The sequence below is a fragment of the Staurois parvus genome, unplaced genomic scaffold, assembly GCF_062004578.1.
Source record: "Staurois parvus isolate SC_StPar_1 unplaced genomic scaffold, SC_StPar_1.0 ptg000235l, whole genome shotgun sequence".
NCBI lineage: Eukaryota > Metazoa > Chordata > Amphibia > Anura > Ranidae > Staurois > Staurois parvus.
The window spans coordinates 8837804-8855464 of record NW_028318031.1 but is presented as its reverse complement, the minus strand read 5'-3'; the positions used below and the strand labels follow the sequence as shown (position 1 = coordinate 8855464).

The 17661-nt window shown below is 40.2% G+C and overlaps 1 protein-coding gene across 3 annotated transcripts in view; it reads right to left on the bottom strand.

Moving 5' to 3' along the window:
- TP63 (tumor protein p63) overlaps nucleotides 1-17661 on the bottom strand; it is a 194353-nt gene that overhangs the window by 122287 nt on the left and 54405 nt on the right. For all 3 annotated transcript variants that reach the window (XM_089680150.1, XM_089680147.1, XM_089680149.1), the window contains exon 2: nucleotides 1868-1993. In XM_089680150.1, coding sequence (XP_089536276.1) covers nucleotides 1868-1993 — 126 coding nt within the window. The remainder of the gene's footprint in view (nucleotides 1-1867; nucleotides 1994-17661) is intronic.

The window sequence follows — 17661 nt, the reverse complement described above, 5'->3', positions numbered from 1 at the left end:
CTGTCCCTAAGTGCCCCTGACTCTAAACACATGTAAATGCCTATGTATGCATGGGCACATAGGTTAACATACAACCCCTGGGTTGTTCATTCAAATGTTTAACTGTGTAGAGAAAAAAAAATAATCACAGACATGCCTCAAAACTATTTTTATTAAACATTCCAACCTTCTGGCTTTAATAAACATTTAAAAAAATAAAAAAGAAAGAAAACTGCAACTGTTTTTGCAGATCAAGCAGAAGAAAAAAATATGGAATCACTCAATTCTGAGGAAAATATTATGGAATCACCATGCACTTTGCATTTCTAAAATAAACATCTGCATCAGATTACATCTGCTAATTAGTCTGCAGTTGCAAAAGAGAGCTTGCACACCTTGGTGAGCTGTTGCACCAAGCTAATTGACATGAATCATGGCTTCAACATGAGAGAGGTCAGTTGAAACAAAGGAGAGGATTATAAAACTTCTTCAAGCAGGTAAATCATCATGGGGTGTTGAAAATGATGTTGGTTGTTCCCAGTCAGTGTCTAAAAACTGGACCAAGTACAAATCAAATGGGAAGGTTGTAAAAGGGAAGTGTACTAGTAGACCAAGGAAGACATCAAAGAGTCGAGATAGAAAACCCCTTGAAAACAGAAAATGTACAAAAAAAACAAATGAGGAACAAATGGGCAGCAACTGGAGTCAATGTCTATGACCGAACTGTAAAACATCGCCTAAAGGAAATGGGATTTACATACAGAAAAGCAAAATGAAAACCATCATTAATACCTAAACAGAAAAATACAAGGTTACAGTGGGCTAAAGAAAAGCAATTATGGCCTGTGGATGACTGGATGACAGTGATATTTAGTGATGAATCACGAAACTGCATTGGGCAGGGTGATGATGTTGGAACTTTTGTTTGGTGCCGTTCCAATGAAATGTATAAAGACAACTGCCTGAAGAAAACCTGCAAATTCCCACAATCATTGATGATAAGGGGTTGCATGTCAGGTAAAGGTACGGGGAGATGACAGTCATTAAATCTTCAATAAATGCACAAGTTTATATTGAGATTTTGAACACTTTTCTTATTCCATCAATTGAAAGGATGTTTGGTGATAATGACATAATTTTTCAGGATGATAATGCATCTTGCCATAGGGCAAAATCCCTTCAAGAAATACATATAATGTCAATAGCATGGCCTGCAAATAGTCTGGACCAAAACCAATTGAAAATCTATAGTGGAAATTAAGGAAAATGGTCCATGACAAGGCTCCAAGCTGCAAAGCGTATCTGGCAACTGCAATAAGAGAAAGTTGGAGCTGGAATATGAAGAATACTGTTTATCGATAGTTAAATCCAAGCCTCAGAAAATTCAAGCTGTTATAAAAGCCAGAGGTGGTGCAACAAAGTACTAGTGGTGTACTGTATTGTTTTCTTTCATTATTCCATAATATTTTCCTCAGAATTGAGTGATTCCATATTTTTTTCCTCTGCTTGATTTGGAAAAACAGTTGCAACTGACTACAGTTTTCTTTCCTTTTCATTTTTTAAGTGTTTCTTAAAGCCAGAAGGTTGGGATGTTAAATGAACCCAGTTTTAAAGCATGTCTGTGATTAGTTTTTTTTCTACACATTTAAACAATTGAATGAACATTTTCCAAGAGTGGTAATTCCATACTTTTTGCCAGGGGTTGTAGAAGGGCTTTTAGGAGCAGAAAAATACATCAAACGCCTCTAAAACGGGCATTTGACAGCTGCAGTGTGTATGAGGCCTAATAAGACCCTAAAAATGTATGGTTTATCGCTGGTACTTCTCCTTTTATGTGCATTTATGTGCTGCTTATAAAAAAGTGAAAATGATCCTCAACAAAACTTACCCTAAAAACTCCCAAAGACGGTCAAAGACACCAGGACTTCTGTTTTCTGAGCTTTGTGAAGACTGAGACATTGAGGTTCGATAATATCTTTCCTTACAAGTGAAATGAGATGATGTGTCTACAATCCTTAAAAAAACAAAAGCATAAAAAACTTTTGTTATAAATGATGCCTCTGCTGTGTTACATACATAAAACTAAACAAACATAAAATACCTGGAACATTTCTTGTTTCTCATGACTGATTATATCTTGTCATTTTTAGAGCAGTGCCTCTCAACCTGAGTTATGTGAACTCCTGGGATGTGTAAGGGGGGTAACTCAGGGGTTGCATCCAAAATGATCTACAATCTCTGCTTCCGCATCAGTGAACCTGTAAATGGAGCTTTGGCTACCCTCAATAGTTCACAAAAGCTGTCCCCAGAGCCCATAATTCTACCACCTCTGATCATAGAGGGCATTCTCACCTGGAGGTTTGGCTTTACATGACAGCATGTGGAGTCCCTACTACCTCCCAGCCCTCTTCCACCTTACCAAGTTTTAGCGAGGAATAGGAGCCCCTGTATAAAAGCACCATTCTGGGGTTTACAAACTGAGGAAGTGGGGGACATTCCCATTTTCTTGGGTAGGCTACTGGAATATGTTATGCTGTTGAAAATAGATAGTAAGGCATTTATCAATATTTCCATTGGCGAATGTGTAAAATGGTCAATCCCCAATGGAACAATAAGATTTCTAGCACTCTTTCTCCCTCCTCTCTTTATCCATATGTATGTATATATATATCTGGTAACTAAGCATTAGTTCAGCTGACCTGGCCAAAACATTACAAACTATACAAGGATACATGCTTGATGCGTGTCACTTTACAGACAATTAGTCTCTATTGCTCTATTGTACCAGAAAGTACAGGTTACTGAATTTAATTTACATATGTAGCACACCCCCTAAGGAGCTACTGGTGAATTTGGTCCTATTTCTTCCTTAGAGCACACACAGTCAGGCACTCTTCCATTGGCTCCAAAGAACAGTCCACAGGCTTCTTTTGGGGTTTTTTATTAGGAACGGTGAATTTGGATAGGGATAGGGAGAATGGGATACCACAATAAACTGCAAAACTGGAAAACTGGAGGACTCCTCAACTTCTGACTGCGCTGCACAAAAATGAACGTCCCACAGGATCTTGAAGCTGTTGGTGACCTGTACTCCTTCCAGAGTTAAAAGTTACACACAGTCACTATTCTAGCACTGCGGTCATCTACTCACATAGCCACAGGAACATTGTTGTCTGCTGCTGATATCCACCAGGACCTTCATAATGAGGGAGATTCAGACTCACACCACCATAGGACAGCTGGACTCTTTCCCACCAACTTGCTCCTGGCTCTCTCCAGTGAGCTTTTCCAAATTGATCCCTGGGCATGATTTCGTAAAGAGGCCCCTCCAGCCAAGCCTAGCTGTTATCTCTGTATCTTCTTGAAGACTTCCTCTAATATTCTGCACCAGGGGCAGAGCCCCTGCATAGGGGTCTCCTCCAGCAAGACTGGACCCAGGCACTCTGCACTCTGCTGCCCAGGCCTCAGACTATTTATGGGCTCTCTCACTGCCTACTGGGCACACCTCCCAAGAGATTGCCTAGAGTTCCATAAATATTCAGGCTGCATGGCCCTTCCTTCCTCTCAATATGATTCTAGAATCCTCTAGAAGACACAAGGACATAACAGAGTAGCAACCTGTGAAATGCTGAGCAGCCCTAAATAATCAAATACATCTACCTAGCATCCTACTTTACTTTAGGAGGGTACTACACATGGCATTGACATTGACTTGTAGTAATCATATTCAAATGCAATATCTAACTACAGTATATCTAAAGCAATCTGTAGAGAATGAGCCTCAAGCATTCTTAATCCTAAATACACAGTGATCACCAGTGTGCACATGGCTTACAACTTTTCATTTGCATCAATGTATGCATGCAATACAACCTGTTTGATTATCACTTATGATTTTGCACATACATTTTAAGAACTGATTTTTGCTCGTGTTGATTTTCCAAGACACAAGAGCAGAAAAATATCATCAATTAGGAATAATGACTTACATTGTAACCTAATATAAAATAATTTATAATTCAACAAATGTGTAAATTCTAAATTTTTTAGCACTTTGGAGTACTGCTTTATATTTCCCAGAGAATTTTTCATTGACACTTGCCAACTATTCATGATGTGTTAGCAATGAATATTATTATCTTAGAGAAGAGTATTTCCAATACAAAATGTTCTACTATATCTAAGGCAGCTTACATAAAGCACTTCAGCAGCATAGTGTTAATGGACACTATTTTATCAGGTTTACACTATCCAGAACTGAGAAATGTAAAAGGAAACTTAAAATTGATAAATGAAATAAATATGTTCCTCAATTAATTAAGTGACCAACTAAAGAAAAGCACTCATATGAGGATTCTAAGCAAAAGAGGAGCAGTGACCCAGTTAATGGAAAAGGTTACACAAGAAAAGCTTATTATGCAGTACAAGGTAATTTCAAATGCATTTGAGGAACAGACACCGTTAGTTATAAGGCATTAATATTGGAAAGGGAAGCATATTAAAAATAGATCAAAAAAATCTGAATGCGTGACATAGAACAGACTGGGCTATCACTTACTTTATCAATGATGACATTTCAATAAAAAATATTTTGCATCTATTGTCAGCATGTGGTAGATAAAATTGTGCTTTCCCCATAGCATGCAGTGATTTTTGTTCAGTTTGGAGAATAAAAGTCTGTATTTGTTTCTAGTTCTTCTTTTTACAGTAGCATATACTGTATGTAAATATGAGGCTTATAATAAAAAGTAGTGCTTGCACTGATAATGAGAGCAGAGACAAGTGTTCTATCCTGCGCTTCTTTCTGTGCAATTAAAGACAAGATGCTTGTGTACTCAAGTCTTAATAAAATGTATACTCCCGTATCACTCCCAATAACATTTTTCTATAGATATTCTAACAGATCTGGAATTTTGTCAATTATTAATTACACTAGATTGAATTCTTTCCTAGGGTGATTTCAAATCCTTACTGTGTTAGAGAACCTTAGTAACATGACCCTTTGCTTTGGCCTGTGAAAGCCTTTGGGCTATGTACTAGGTGCTATGACCTGATGCCTGAACCCTGAGCCTACTAATCACAAAAAAAAGGAAAGCCAGAGGCTTTTCATCAAAAGAAACTCCCATTAGAATCTTTCAGCACTTCTGAAGCCAACAGTTAAAACTAGCTTGTTATTTAAAATGAGAAGATTATTTAGAAGAGAAATACTGCATCTTAGTGAGAATAATATATATTTTCTGAAATCCTACCTCTGTGTGATAGGTATTATATCAAGGGTCACTTTACCAAACTCCTACCTGGAGAATGCTGAGGTGAAGGTCATATTTTGGGTTTCCAACTTGGTGATCTAAGTTGGTGGTATATCATATACACATTGATGCCGAATTGGCAATGACAGTCTCTTGCAATATAAAGTGTAGTCTTTGACAGTCTCTGACCACATACAAGCAGCCCTTGACAGTCTCTTGTAACATAAACAGCCTCTGACAACCTCTTTTAACATGTGCGGATAGTGACAGTCTCTTGTATTATGTCATTAGTTTCTTGGAATGAGGGAATTCTTTCTAGCAGCCTCTTAGGGAATGGCTGCAGTAATATTCTGTTGTAAAGCACTGCGTAAACTGTTGGCGCTATATAAATCCTGTATAATAATAATAATAATAGACTGCATGTACATCATCCAGCAAACACTTGTTAACTTCCATGGCAAATGGCACTGTAGCTAAGCTCGGTAAGTAAATGGCAACAAGTTTAGCGTTAACCTACATGGAAGAGGCTCTATAAAGTGAACCTATCATCAGTATATAGTGAACATACTGTATAGTAACATCATATAGTGAACCTCTATCAACCCATTACTTTATTTATTTATTACAGGTACTTGTATAGCGCCGTCAATTTACACAGTGCTTTACATATTTATTGTACATTCACATTGGTCCCTAACCCTCAAGGGGTGTACAGTCTTAAGTCTCTAACCTACATTCATATTCTAGGGCCAATTTAGACAGAATCCAATTAACCTACCAGCATTAATGGTGTAAACCTCCTGTGCTCCAATTAACCTAACACTATCACCGAGAAGCTGCTGACATTAAATCACATACCCATGATCTCTAAATATAAATATATAAAATATATAAAATGCAGCGCTACTCATAAACATAAAACATTAAAAAGTGTATACATCCACAAATAATACAGTGAAATATTACTCACTCAGTGCTAACATCAATAAGTGGAATAATGCGAAAACAACTGAATGCAATACCACAAATACATGTGATAAAAATGTGCCAAACAAACAGTGATGGTGAAAAAACATAAATAGGTGTATCCACTACTAATGGCTATACATGCGATCTATTCCCAATAAACCATCAAACAGATATGTATCTCTTGAAAAACACATGTATAAAAATAATAAATAAATATATATACACTCATATACAGTCAAGTCCATAAATATTGAGACATCGACACAATTCTAAAATTTTGGCTCTATACACCACCACAATGGATTTTAAATAAAACGAACAAGACGTGCTTTAACTGCAGACTGTCAGCTTTAATTTGAGGGTATTTACATCCAAATCAGGTGAACGGTGTAGGAATTACAACAGTTTGTAATTGTCTTCACTATATGGAGGTGTGAACAGGGCCTGGCAACTGAGTGCCTGCGTCTACTCCCTCCATCTATAAAGATGGCCTTACACTATGCAATCTAATTGTATAATCTCTGTACAATTTCCTTTAGATTTAGCAGAACTATGGAATAGGAGGACCCACCTGAACAATCTATTCAATTGGTATCAAATCAGACAGGCCCTTATACTACATAGCTGATGGGAGGGAGGTAGTATTGTAATGAGGGAGGTGTGGTCCAGAGTGGTGAACACACCCTATCACACCCTCTTCTGTGATGCAACAAGGAAATGAAGGCTTCTGGGAGGTGGTCTACAGGAAGTGAATGCTGAGATATCATCTACAGAAAATGATGCAATCTGAAAATCCTTTCAAAATCTCACAGAGACTAACAAAAAATATAAATGTCCTGTGGATGAGGTAAGTGAGAGAAAAGCATGTGAGATGGCTGGGCCAGAAATGGCATTGGAAAACACTTCTATTTATTATGAAAAGTGAAATTCTGCTAGAAAAGGTGAACTTATCCGTTAAGTTTAAAATGGAGAATATATTCATTATGGGGTTGTAATCAGATATCAACCTCTGTCATTACTTTGGTTTAAGTATTAGTAGCACTGAAGACAACACAGGGTTCTCTCAGATGTAGAGTGAGGGGCCCCAGAGTAGTCTGAGCAGAGAAGCTGTTTTTTTTTTTAAGCTTTCTCCAGGTTTTGTAATTCCCTGAACTGGGTCTGGAACCCAGGGGCTTCAAAGAGCTTTGGGAGGAAAGAAGCCTCTACCCCTGAATCCAGGTCTTGCAGACGACCAGCATGGTGTGTGCGTAGGTATACACAGCCCTTATAATCAAAGGCCTGACAGCAGGTGAGGGTTCCACCCTCCCTAGGAGTCTGGGAGGCTGCAAGGGAGCAGTCTGAGGGGTACTTGTCGGCTTCATACAGATGAAGTCTGTGGGGAAATAGACAGAGGCACTAAGCCTGGAAGCCAGAGAAGCAGCACTGCAAAAAGTGCAGAGGGGTCACTTAAGCACAAGGATGCTGTGAGGTGGTCTGTGGGACCAAACCGAAGGCCTGGGATTGAGGCCTCAGCAGCAGTGCTGCAAGAAACAGCCAGGAGGCTTAGTATCATTTATCAGATACGACCGTTCCTAACCCCGGAAACCACTAAGCAACGTATTCACTCCCTTGTCATATCACGCCTCGACTACTGTAACTCCCTCCTCATTGGCCTACCTCATCGCAGGCTATCCCCTCTCCAGTCTATCATGAACGCCGCTGCCAGACTCATCCACCTCACGAACCGCTCTATATCCGCCACCCCTCTCTGCCAATCCCTCCACTGGCTCCCAGTTGCCCAACGCATAAAATTCAAAGCACTAACAATGACATATAAAGCCATCCACAACACTGCCCCAATTTACATATCCGATCTTATCTCTATACTGTATATCACCCAAACTGTACACTCCGCTCCTCGCAAGACCTCTTATTCTCTAGCTCCCTTATCGCCTCCTCCCATGCTTGTCTCCAAGACTTCTCCAGGGTGTCACCCATCCTCTGGAACTCCCTACCCCAATCTATCAGACTCTCACCTACTCTACTTGCCTTTAGGCGATCACTGAAAACCTTTCTCTTCAGGGAAGCCTATCCCACCCTCTGCTAATTCTGGAATCCTCTACTCTTCCAACCACTCCAACCCCCACAGTTACTACCTACTGTACCGGTAACCCCTCCCTCCTAGATTGTAAGCTCCAAGGAGCAGGGCCTTCAAATCCATCTTGTATTGAACTGTATTGTTACTGTATTGTCTCCCACTATAATGAAAAGCGCTGAGCAAACCGTTGGCGCTATATAAATCCTGTATATTAATAATAATAATTTATTTTGTGTATGAAGTGACAGTGGAACCCCCTGCGAGGGCAACTATTTGTTTTTGAGCTGTTACTTTCTTTTCAAATAAAAGTGGGCCAGCAAGCCCTAAAACAGGACTACCTTGCTGGAGTGAATTTGTTGGGAGCACTACACCTTGAGTAAAACACCCCCACATATCACAGTATGCAGTATATACAGTATATCCTATTCTATATATCCTATATATAACTCTTAGGGTTTACGTGTAATTTACACTGCGCCTGTTTACTCCAGTCTACCTACCCATCTCCACCCAACCAAATAATTTTTATTTCCCCTCCTTTGAAGGTCCAAAAGCCCAAACAGTCTTGACAGTTAGAACCTATGATTTGTCATCTTCAATTTAATTAAATGTGATTTATTTCAGTTTGCCAATAATAAGACTACAAAAAAAACAAACATTTTGGATAGAGTATAAAACAAAGCAGCAACTATGTAATGTGAATATTTTTTTTTAACTAGGCCAGATAAAAAGAATTGTTTTGTTTTTTATCACAGAACTGTGCATGGTTATTTTGGGAAGAGTAGCACAGATTAGAAAAACCAAAGAACATTCAGAGAAAGGATTATAAGACATCTCACTTTTATATTGGGCAGAGGAGGTCCATTTGTGTGCATGTTACTAAAACCTAATAACTTGGCAGAGCACTGTGTACTGGAATTCCCCATGCTCAGCAATGTCTGCCTTGTAACGCTGCTAAGGTAGCCATCATTATTCAGTAGGGTACAGCTGTGCAGGGAGCAAAGGGCACATGTTGCTGCCAAAGGCAAACTTAAGACTGGCAATACATTTCATGTGGAAATCCCCTCAGTAATTGGTCTTGCTACCTTCACATTCCTTAAAGGTGAACTCCAGGCAGATACACAAGTCACAATATAGCACAGCTCTGTATTTCTTAATGTATTAATATGTATTCTTTTTAAATGCAAGTACTGTTAGTATCTAAATTTGCCTTAAAGGATAAGTTAATCTTTTGCTAAAAATAATAAATGCACTTTTCTGCAGGTAAAAAGTGTGCATTTAGTATTTTTTGTTGCAGGGGCCTGCAAAGCATTGCACCAGCGATCAGTAGATCGCTGGTGCCATGCAGGTCTCCTGCAGACCTGTCAGTATATCTGCTTGCCCGTATGGGATGTATGGGCAAGCAGATACAGTATACCGACAGGAAGAATAAATGAACCACTACGGTGCTCCACAGCGCCGTGGTTGTTCATTGAGAACTATACGCTGACAGCCGCTAAGGCTGTCAGGATTTGTAGCTTCTAATTCACAGCGGATTGTGAATGAGTGATGCAGCCAACCGAGGAGGAGATGATCCTCCTAGCTGTCAAAGCGGGGAAGCAGGGAGGGATGGGGAACTGCTCTGCTCACAACATGTTACATCCTGAATATGGGTTTAACATGTAACATGTTATGAGAGATGAACGTATCCTTTAATATTAGCCTCTTGCAGCCCCTGTACATCAGAGCTTGGATTAGAATAGGAAGAAGCAGCACAAAGATCCAGCCAATTCTGCTGCAGTGCTCATATATTAACAAGGAACACCTAATAGGAGGAGAGAACTGAATGACAGATAGATCAGATTGTCATTCTGCCGCTTCTCATCTTCCTGTACAGTCACAGGAAGGCAGAAAGACAGAACCTGTAAGCAATAATCAATTGCAAGAAAAATCCGGCCCTGCCAGACAGTGCTGTGCTGTGTGCCAAAGCTATGTAAATCTTAGGACAGGATGGATAGAAAAGCAAGTCAGGTTTACATATTTGTATTTAGCTGTTTGATTGGAGTTCAGCTTTAAACTAAGGGATCTAATCTAGTTAAAAATAGGATATCGCATTCAATTAAAAACTTTAAAATCAACAAATATATGTCACCACCTCAAATACATTTGTTATAATACCTGTTCTCTAGGTGTTCAGAGTAACTGTTTCACTTTGCAAAACTAATATTTTCATCTGTTATGTAGCAGCAATTGTTTACTATTTCAGAAAGTCACTAGAGGATACTGTGTTCTTAACAGCTTGCCAGTAATGGATTTCAGACTACATCAATATGTCAGCCACAAATTGCTTGGGGAGCATGTGACATCACAAAGAGTTGGGAATGTCCTTCAATGGAAAGGACTTTGTTACTTTGCAGTGGTCCCAACACAAATATGTAAGCTCACAAATGGGCAGGATTTGGGACTTTTATAGTATAGATTTTATAGTTGGCTTAGATAGCTAGTGTAGCGATACCCCCATAGGAGCCACTGGATGATGCTTGTCCTCTGATGCTGCCTTGAACTTGCAAACTTCTCAACCCTTGTGACACTTGATGTTCAGACAAGGTTAGACTAATAATGTTCACCAAACTAGTTACCAATAATATCCAGCACAGAGAAAAAAGGGCAATGGACACAATATTTCAATAACCACAGTTGTATTGAATATCTCAAGGATATCTCAAGTTATCACTAAGGGGATTACAAACTTTACAGCAATGTGCACCATTTTAATGACTAAGTAATGGTGGCACAAAGTGAATATCAATGCTTAAAACGTCAGCAGACTGTGAATAAACACTGTGCATCAATGGTGCCTGTTGAGAGTACAACAATGGTTGTAGGGGAGAGGCTTAGGAAAACCACTGGCTCCCTTGTGACAACTGGTGCAATTCTGGGACCATGTAAATGCCTTTTTATGGATATTTTTATAACGAAGGGGCGATCCTTTAAATAAGCAATAAGTAGTGATGGATATGTAATCGAGTCAATCCAAAAGTTGGGGGTAGTATCTTCTGCTAGCACATTGGGGCCCTAAGAGTGAAGAGTAATGAAGACTAACATAGTCAGATCTGCAGACAGAACTGAGTGAACAGCAAAGCAAGGATTCCATGATTGATTTGGATAAACGGGTGGCAACTATCAATGTCTTTATACAACTGGGTAAACAGAAAGTTGGGCAAATGCCCTCTCACAAATCCTGGTACAGATGTAGTCTCCAGCACTTCAGGATGAGCTGAGCAGTTCTTTAAAACTTTGCGGGGGAAGCATCAGTGATTCAGCAGGTCGCTGATGCGTTGACAGTCACGGTAGGTAATGCTGAGAAGGGCTGTGAGGATTGCTGGTTAGTGGAGAGTGGCTATGATGGCTATGTTGATCTATTTTGCAGCTGCAAAGATGAATGAACCACTGACTAGGCCACCGAGCTCCGATGCAACTGGATGCATAACAACAGCCTCCAACCATCCTCTTTAATTTCCTTGGCTGAGAGAGAAAGACCACCAGAAGCAGTCAAATATATAAGATCTTCCATAATCTTTTGCTGGATCAGCTTTCTGGAATCTGTAGTTCCGAAGGGGCTCTAAAATACTGTGAGAGTTGACTGCCAGACTACAGGTCCCAAGATCATCTGCTCTGTCCAGGAGGAATAGCGCTCCTGCTCTATAGGCAAGAAATGATGTAACAGTCTGGGTCCCGGGCATTAGGAGGGAACTAGCTAGTCTATGGTTCTTGTTGATTATGTCCTCCTGATTCCATCTTGCAGTAGCCAACACCTAGCTACAATAGGATGTATTAAGGTAAAATATTGTTCCAGTACCAATAATGTGTAATTATTGAATTTGTTGCTCTTATCACATCAACCAATTTTCTTATTTTCAGTGTGCAGCCACTGCTGTATAAAGAGGCACATTATTTACATCTGTCTGTTTAACTGGATTTTGAGGGCGTCCCTAGACCCATGTAGGAGCTGTACCCACATACATATCAAAACCAACACTTAAAGGTGCACTACACACATACCAGCACATAACTTAACAGTAAGAATACCTTACATCTATTTATTACAACTAACCAGATTTGAGACTAGCAAATGTTTACGTATCTCCATGATGCTCAAAAACTGGTTTAATTTTGCATCTAAAAACCTATGATTATGCCACATTTAAATATACTTCTGCATTCAGAAGGCACCCTCCTTCTCACACCTCATGTGCTTTACTTTTGTCCAGTTATCATGATGGTTGGCCCTTTTACCCATTACTAAGATGAGGTGGGGCATAGCCAACACCAGAACAGGAATCTGGGCTGGTAGTTGCAACACAGAGCAGTCTATATTTTAGAAGACCTGAAATGTCTCTCCCAGTTCTCACTGTTGCTGAAGTAAACAAAGGGGCGGCATCACCCAGTGACATAATTGACTATATATGAACCTGTCCATATTTGGTCAATTACATCATTCACCAAATATGGACATGACCATATTTGGTCAATGACATGGATCTCTGGACAACGTGATTGACAATGAATGTAGATCTGGTGATTTTGTAAAATATTTTTCTAATAAAGGACCTGCCAAAACCTGTGTTGTGCTTTTACTTTACTTTTTTGTGAATGAGTAGGGATTCTATGTACCCCTTACTCATTCACATGAGAGGAGGCAGTATCTGGGGGCCACCTTATTGTTAAAGTGGGCTTGCATATTCCAAAAAGGCCCCCCCGTCTGCAGACTTTAACAACAACTGGGCCAGGGTTGTGGCAAGAAGCCCTTGTCCTTATCAATAAGGGACAAGGTACTCAGCTGTGGAAGAGGGAGGCGTAGGGCATGTGGCTTGGTATGGACTGGGGAGGAGAGGGCCCAGGTTCCCCCCGCTATGAATTGCAGGGGGGGGGGAAGCACACCATTTCTGTTACATGGTGTCCCCTTTAAATTCATAATAGACCTGAAGGTCCTGGTATGAATTGCGGGAGGGGCACCTATGCTGTTTTTTAAGTATATATAGATATTTTATTGGCATTCTTGGTGTGTTTCCATTGAAGTTTTATGGGGTCAAAATCACACTTTAACTGCACCAAAGTAGCACTGGACCCTTTTCCAAAAACATGCTGCATTGATGTGAACTGGCACCATTGAAAACAATGTGATTTCACAGCCGTTTTCCCACAGCATATTCATGAGCCACTGTGCATTTTGTGAATGGTCCCACAGTCTTTTGGGACCTTTGATGTGTGTGGAAGGAGGGGTGGCAGAGCTTCCACTCAGATCGCCTTGGTGATCAGATTGGAAGTGGGAGCAGGTACCTGTCAAAACCAGGTACCTGCTCCCAGTACACCCCAAAAAAGTGCCAATCATTAAAAAAGAGGGGGGGATGCAAACATGCCTAACTTCCCTTTTTGGTTGATGTTCTGCTTTAAAAAATATAGCAGAGCTGTCAGTAGAATATTAGGTTAGTGCATGGGACTCTACTTTGATTTCTGTCCCATGCTCCATTTAACATAAAAACAGACCGCCTTGACAGTGTGGTCACAGATGCAAGCTATGAAACTGGATAGTACTCAGATCTTTATCTCAATATTTATAATTATAATTTGAAGTGCTGATGAATAATGCACACACAAAGTGATAAAGCACACTCAACACATTTACATCATCTTCATTATCAGGTAGGTATTTGTAGTGTAACTTACTAAAGCTGCATACCACAGTGTTAATTTGAGCAACATGGCTCACGATATGCAGAATTATTTTTAGTTGACCAGAGCTACATCTCTATATTAATTTACATCTGTCTTATGAGTTACGAAGATGACCCATCTTACAGTAAACAATACTTTGCTGAGTATGCTAATGGCACAAAAAATTCTGTGTGGAATATCCAAGCTTAGGTACTACTAAAGAGCATGCATTCATAATAGCAGTTACACTGCTTATACTGTTCTGCTATGCTTTATATGCAGTACAATGTTTGTTGCACCTGAATAGTCAAAAAAGCGTTAAACCATTTTGTGGTGATATTGGCGCAGTATTCTCTGGCTTTAGAACATCCAAAAAAATGGTTTGTTAAAAGTAAACATTAAAGGGGTAAATTGGACCTGAAGTGAAAATGTGAAGATTTGCTGTTTTATAGGGAACATCTCAAAATAGTAATTCTGCCTAAGCAGTACCCTGAAATATTTACTTTATTTCTTGAATTCTGCCTGAAAAATAGCACTGTTTCCTGTGCTTAGTCACTCTCGTATCTTCAGTCTTATAGTATGGCATTTGAATGCCATACTTCCCATGACATCCAGTTTTATTAGCTTTGGTAATATCACTCTGGTTCTGCTTACCATTCTACTTGCTAAAGAGGGAGCTGTACCCAAGGACCTGCAGTGCAAGGATCTCCCTGCTTCTTTTATTCTGTACATTTTCTACTTTCCTCACTAGTCATCAGCTCTGACATGGGGAAGCAAAGCACTGCCTTGACCAACATGGATGCCTTCAGACACAGTGCACAAGGAAAAGTTAGTAGGAAATGGGCAAAAGATCAGATGCAGGCAGACTAAAGTGCTAGTTAAGTCTCTAATTGAACGTAACCTATAGGTAAGCTTACAATCAGGCTTACCTGAAGGTACAATGAATATATCCTAAACGTGCACTGAAGTTGCTTGGTAAAGACTTTGATCCTTTTTAAATATTGGCACCACATTGGCCTTACACCAATCCAGCAGTACTCTGCTAGTCATTAAACAGTCCCTAAAAATTAGAAACAATGGCTTTGAAATGACAGAGCTCAATTCTTTTAGGACCCGTGGGTGTATGCCATCTGGTCCAGGTGCTTTATTCACCTTTATTTTGTCTAAATATTTCTGGACCATATCAATTTTGAGCCATAAGGGTTCTTTTAGGTCAATAAGTAAAGCAATTTTACTTACCTGATTCTCTGCTCCCACAGGCTCCCTCCTCGATTCAAGACCAATCCCCTCATTCTCCTCTCCCCTATGCTCCAACGATCAGATGTCCTCTTACATCATCTAGACCAATGCAAAGCCCATATCCCTACATTGGACATGAGTTTGCCAAGGAACAGTTCACCACTCAAGTTTAGGGTAGCATTGGTTGCTGCAGGAGCAGAGAATCAGGTAAGTAAAAATGCTTTTCCATCTCTGAGATCTAAATGTGCATTTAACCCTTGCAGTGCTGAGGCATCCTGTCTGTAAGATTTTTACATTCCCTAGAGTTGAGATTTAAGTTTAATTAGGATTACCATACCCCCTAAACCTAAACTAACAAATCACTTATTGGACGGCTGTTCTTGCTATACTGACTCTGGACCCTTTCTTCTTGGATGGAATAGTCACCTACTTGTTGTTTGAAGATACTCTGCCATATTGTGCCATACTTCTTGGCCAGAAGCCTGCCTCATCACATTCCCAGCCAAAGGCCTGTTACCCAGATTAAAGAAATGTCCAATCCAAAAGTCTTTTTAAATCTTTAATGCAGAACCTCACTCCAGCACAATTCATGTATTTACAGTCACTATACAGTACAGGTACATTAACTTGACTCACAGTGCAGAAGTCCATAATGAACAATACTTCAATATCTCACAGAATAGTTACAGCCATGTTCCCCATATGTTACAGTTTCTTATCATTGATTTTACACACACAGGGGTTGATTCCTTCCCCACACACAAAGGGGTTGATTTACTAAAACTGTAGAGTGCAAAATCTGGTGCAGCTGTGCATGGTAGCCAATCAGCTTCTAACTAACTTCATAGCGTATGTACTCTCCAGCGCCTCAGGATATGCACAGCCAAAAGGGAAGCCAAGGGTACCAGGACAGCGACAACCAAAAGGAAATGTTCCAGGGGTGCAGCCCTCCTCAGACGGGGAAATCAGCCACTGGATAGAGAGAAAAACAGGTGCATCAACAGCAGGGCTCTCACTTTACTTTCCATTCATCGTGCATCAGCATCAGAGGTTGGTCATCAGCTCTGAGGAAAGGGATTCGTCCCCGAAACGCGTCAGCCATTTGACCGCACTGACAGTGAGAACACCTTGCCTGCCGTTGTGGCCATTGTCATTTTTCTATGCTTTTTAGATACATGCTTCGTCTGTGAGTATGTTTTTATGATTTAATTCCTACAATAAACCTTGGATAATGCACTAGGTGTGTGCGCCACCTGTTTTTCTCTCTATCTAACTAACTTCAGCTTGTTCAACTAAGCTTTGACAAAAAACATGAAAGCTGATTGGTTTCTATGCAGAGCTGCTTTAGATTTTGCACTCTACAGTTTTAGTACATGAACCCCAAAGGCAGATACTCCATAGGCCCAGGGGCCATGCTAAACCAAGCCACGTGAGGGTCAAGGGGGTCAAGGATTCTCTGTCTGCTCCCAAGTGTCCTCACTCACCACCCTGGCGATTCAGCCCTGAAGAGGGCTGTCCAATTTACATCTAACACAGTGTTACAGCTTTGCTGATTAGGGGTGTCCTGCTCCCATACCCCAGGTGCCCTGGGCCCCACCCACAGCAGGTATATAAAGGGGTACTACCTCCACCGATTACATCACTACAATGAAACATTTAGTATAATAAAAAAATGCACACTACAAAAAATGTAGCATCACACTAATAATGAAGTTGAAATTATTTGGAAAGATTTCAGTAATGAAGTTCTTTGCCCCAAAAGTCAAGAACCCTCATAAAGTCTATAGCAAGCTGTTAACAATAGAACTGCTAATAGGTTCCATTGTTGACCTTATCTTTGTAGTCACTGAGTCAATGAATAGACCCCTATAGGTAATTTACTGTCAATAAAATCATAAATGGCCATTTACTTCTTTACACTTTTTGTATGTTTGCAGAGCTATGCCACACAAACCTTTCTAACAAACAGGAACATTAAGGAACAGATTTGTTATCTTTGAGTAGCGCCTTCATAGTTAGGTGCTAGGATAGGTAAATCTAGTTTGTGCCCATTGTAGTCAGTGGGGTTAAATTGTTCTGTTAGGTAAATTTAGTTTGGCTTACTGTACCAGCGAGGCTAGAATTCTGCTGAGACTTATAGCTAAGTTTTAGTGTAGGTACATTTAATTTACCTCACTGTAACCAGGGAAGCTGGGTTTGATTAGTTTGGTCTGGTTTGTGTTCCAGGGGCTGCATGATTTTTTTGTTTCTCCTTGTTCACCTGGAGGAGCTCTGGGAATTGAGGTGGGATAATAATAATCAGCAGCTTAATATTTATGTAGCCCCAGCCAATCTCTAGGAAGGTGAGTACAGTTTGGAAGAGGTCATAGAGATCCTAGAGACTGAGTGTTACCGTCCCCTCTTGCAGGCTAGAAGGCCAGCTGGGTGTTTGCTAAGAAATTTCTCCTGAAGAGC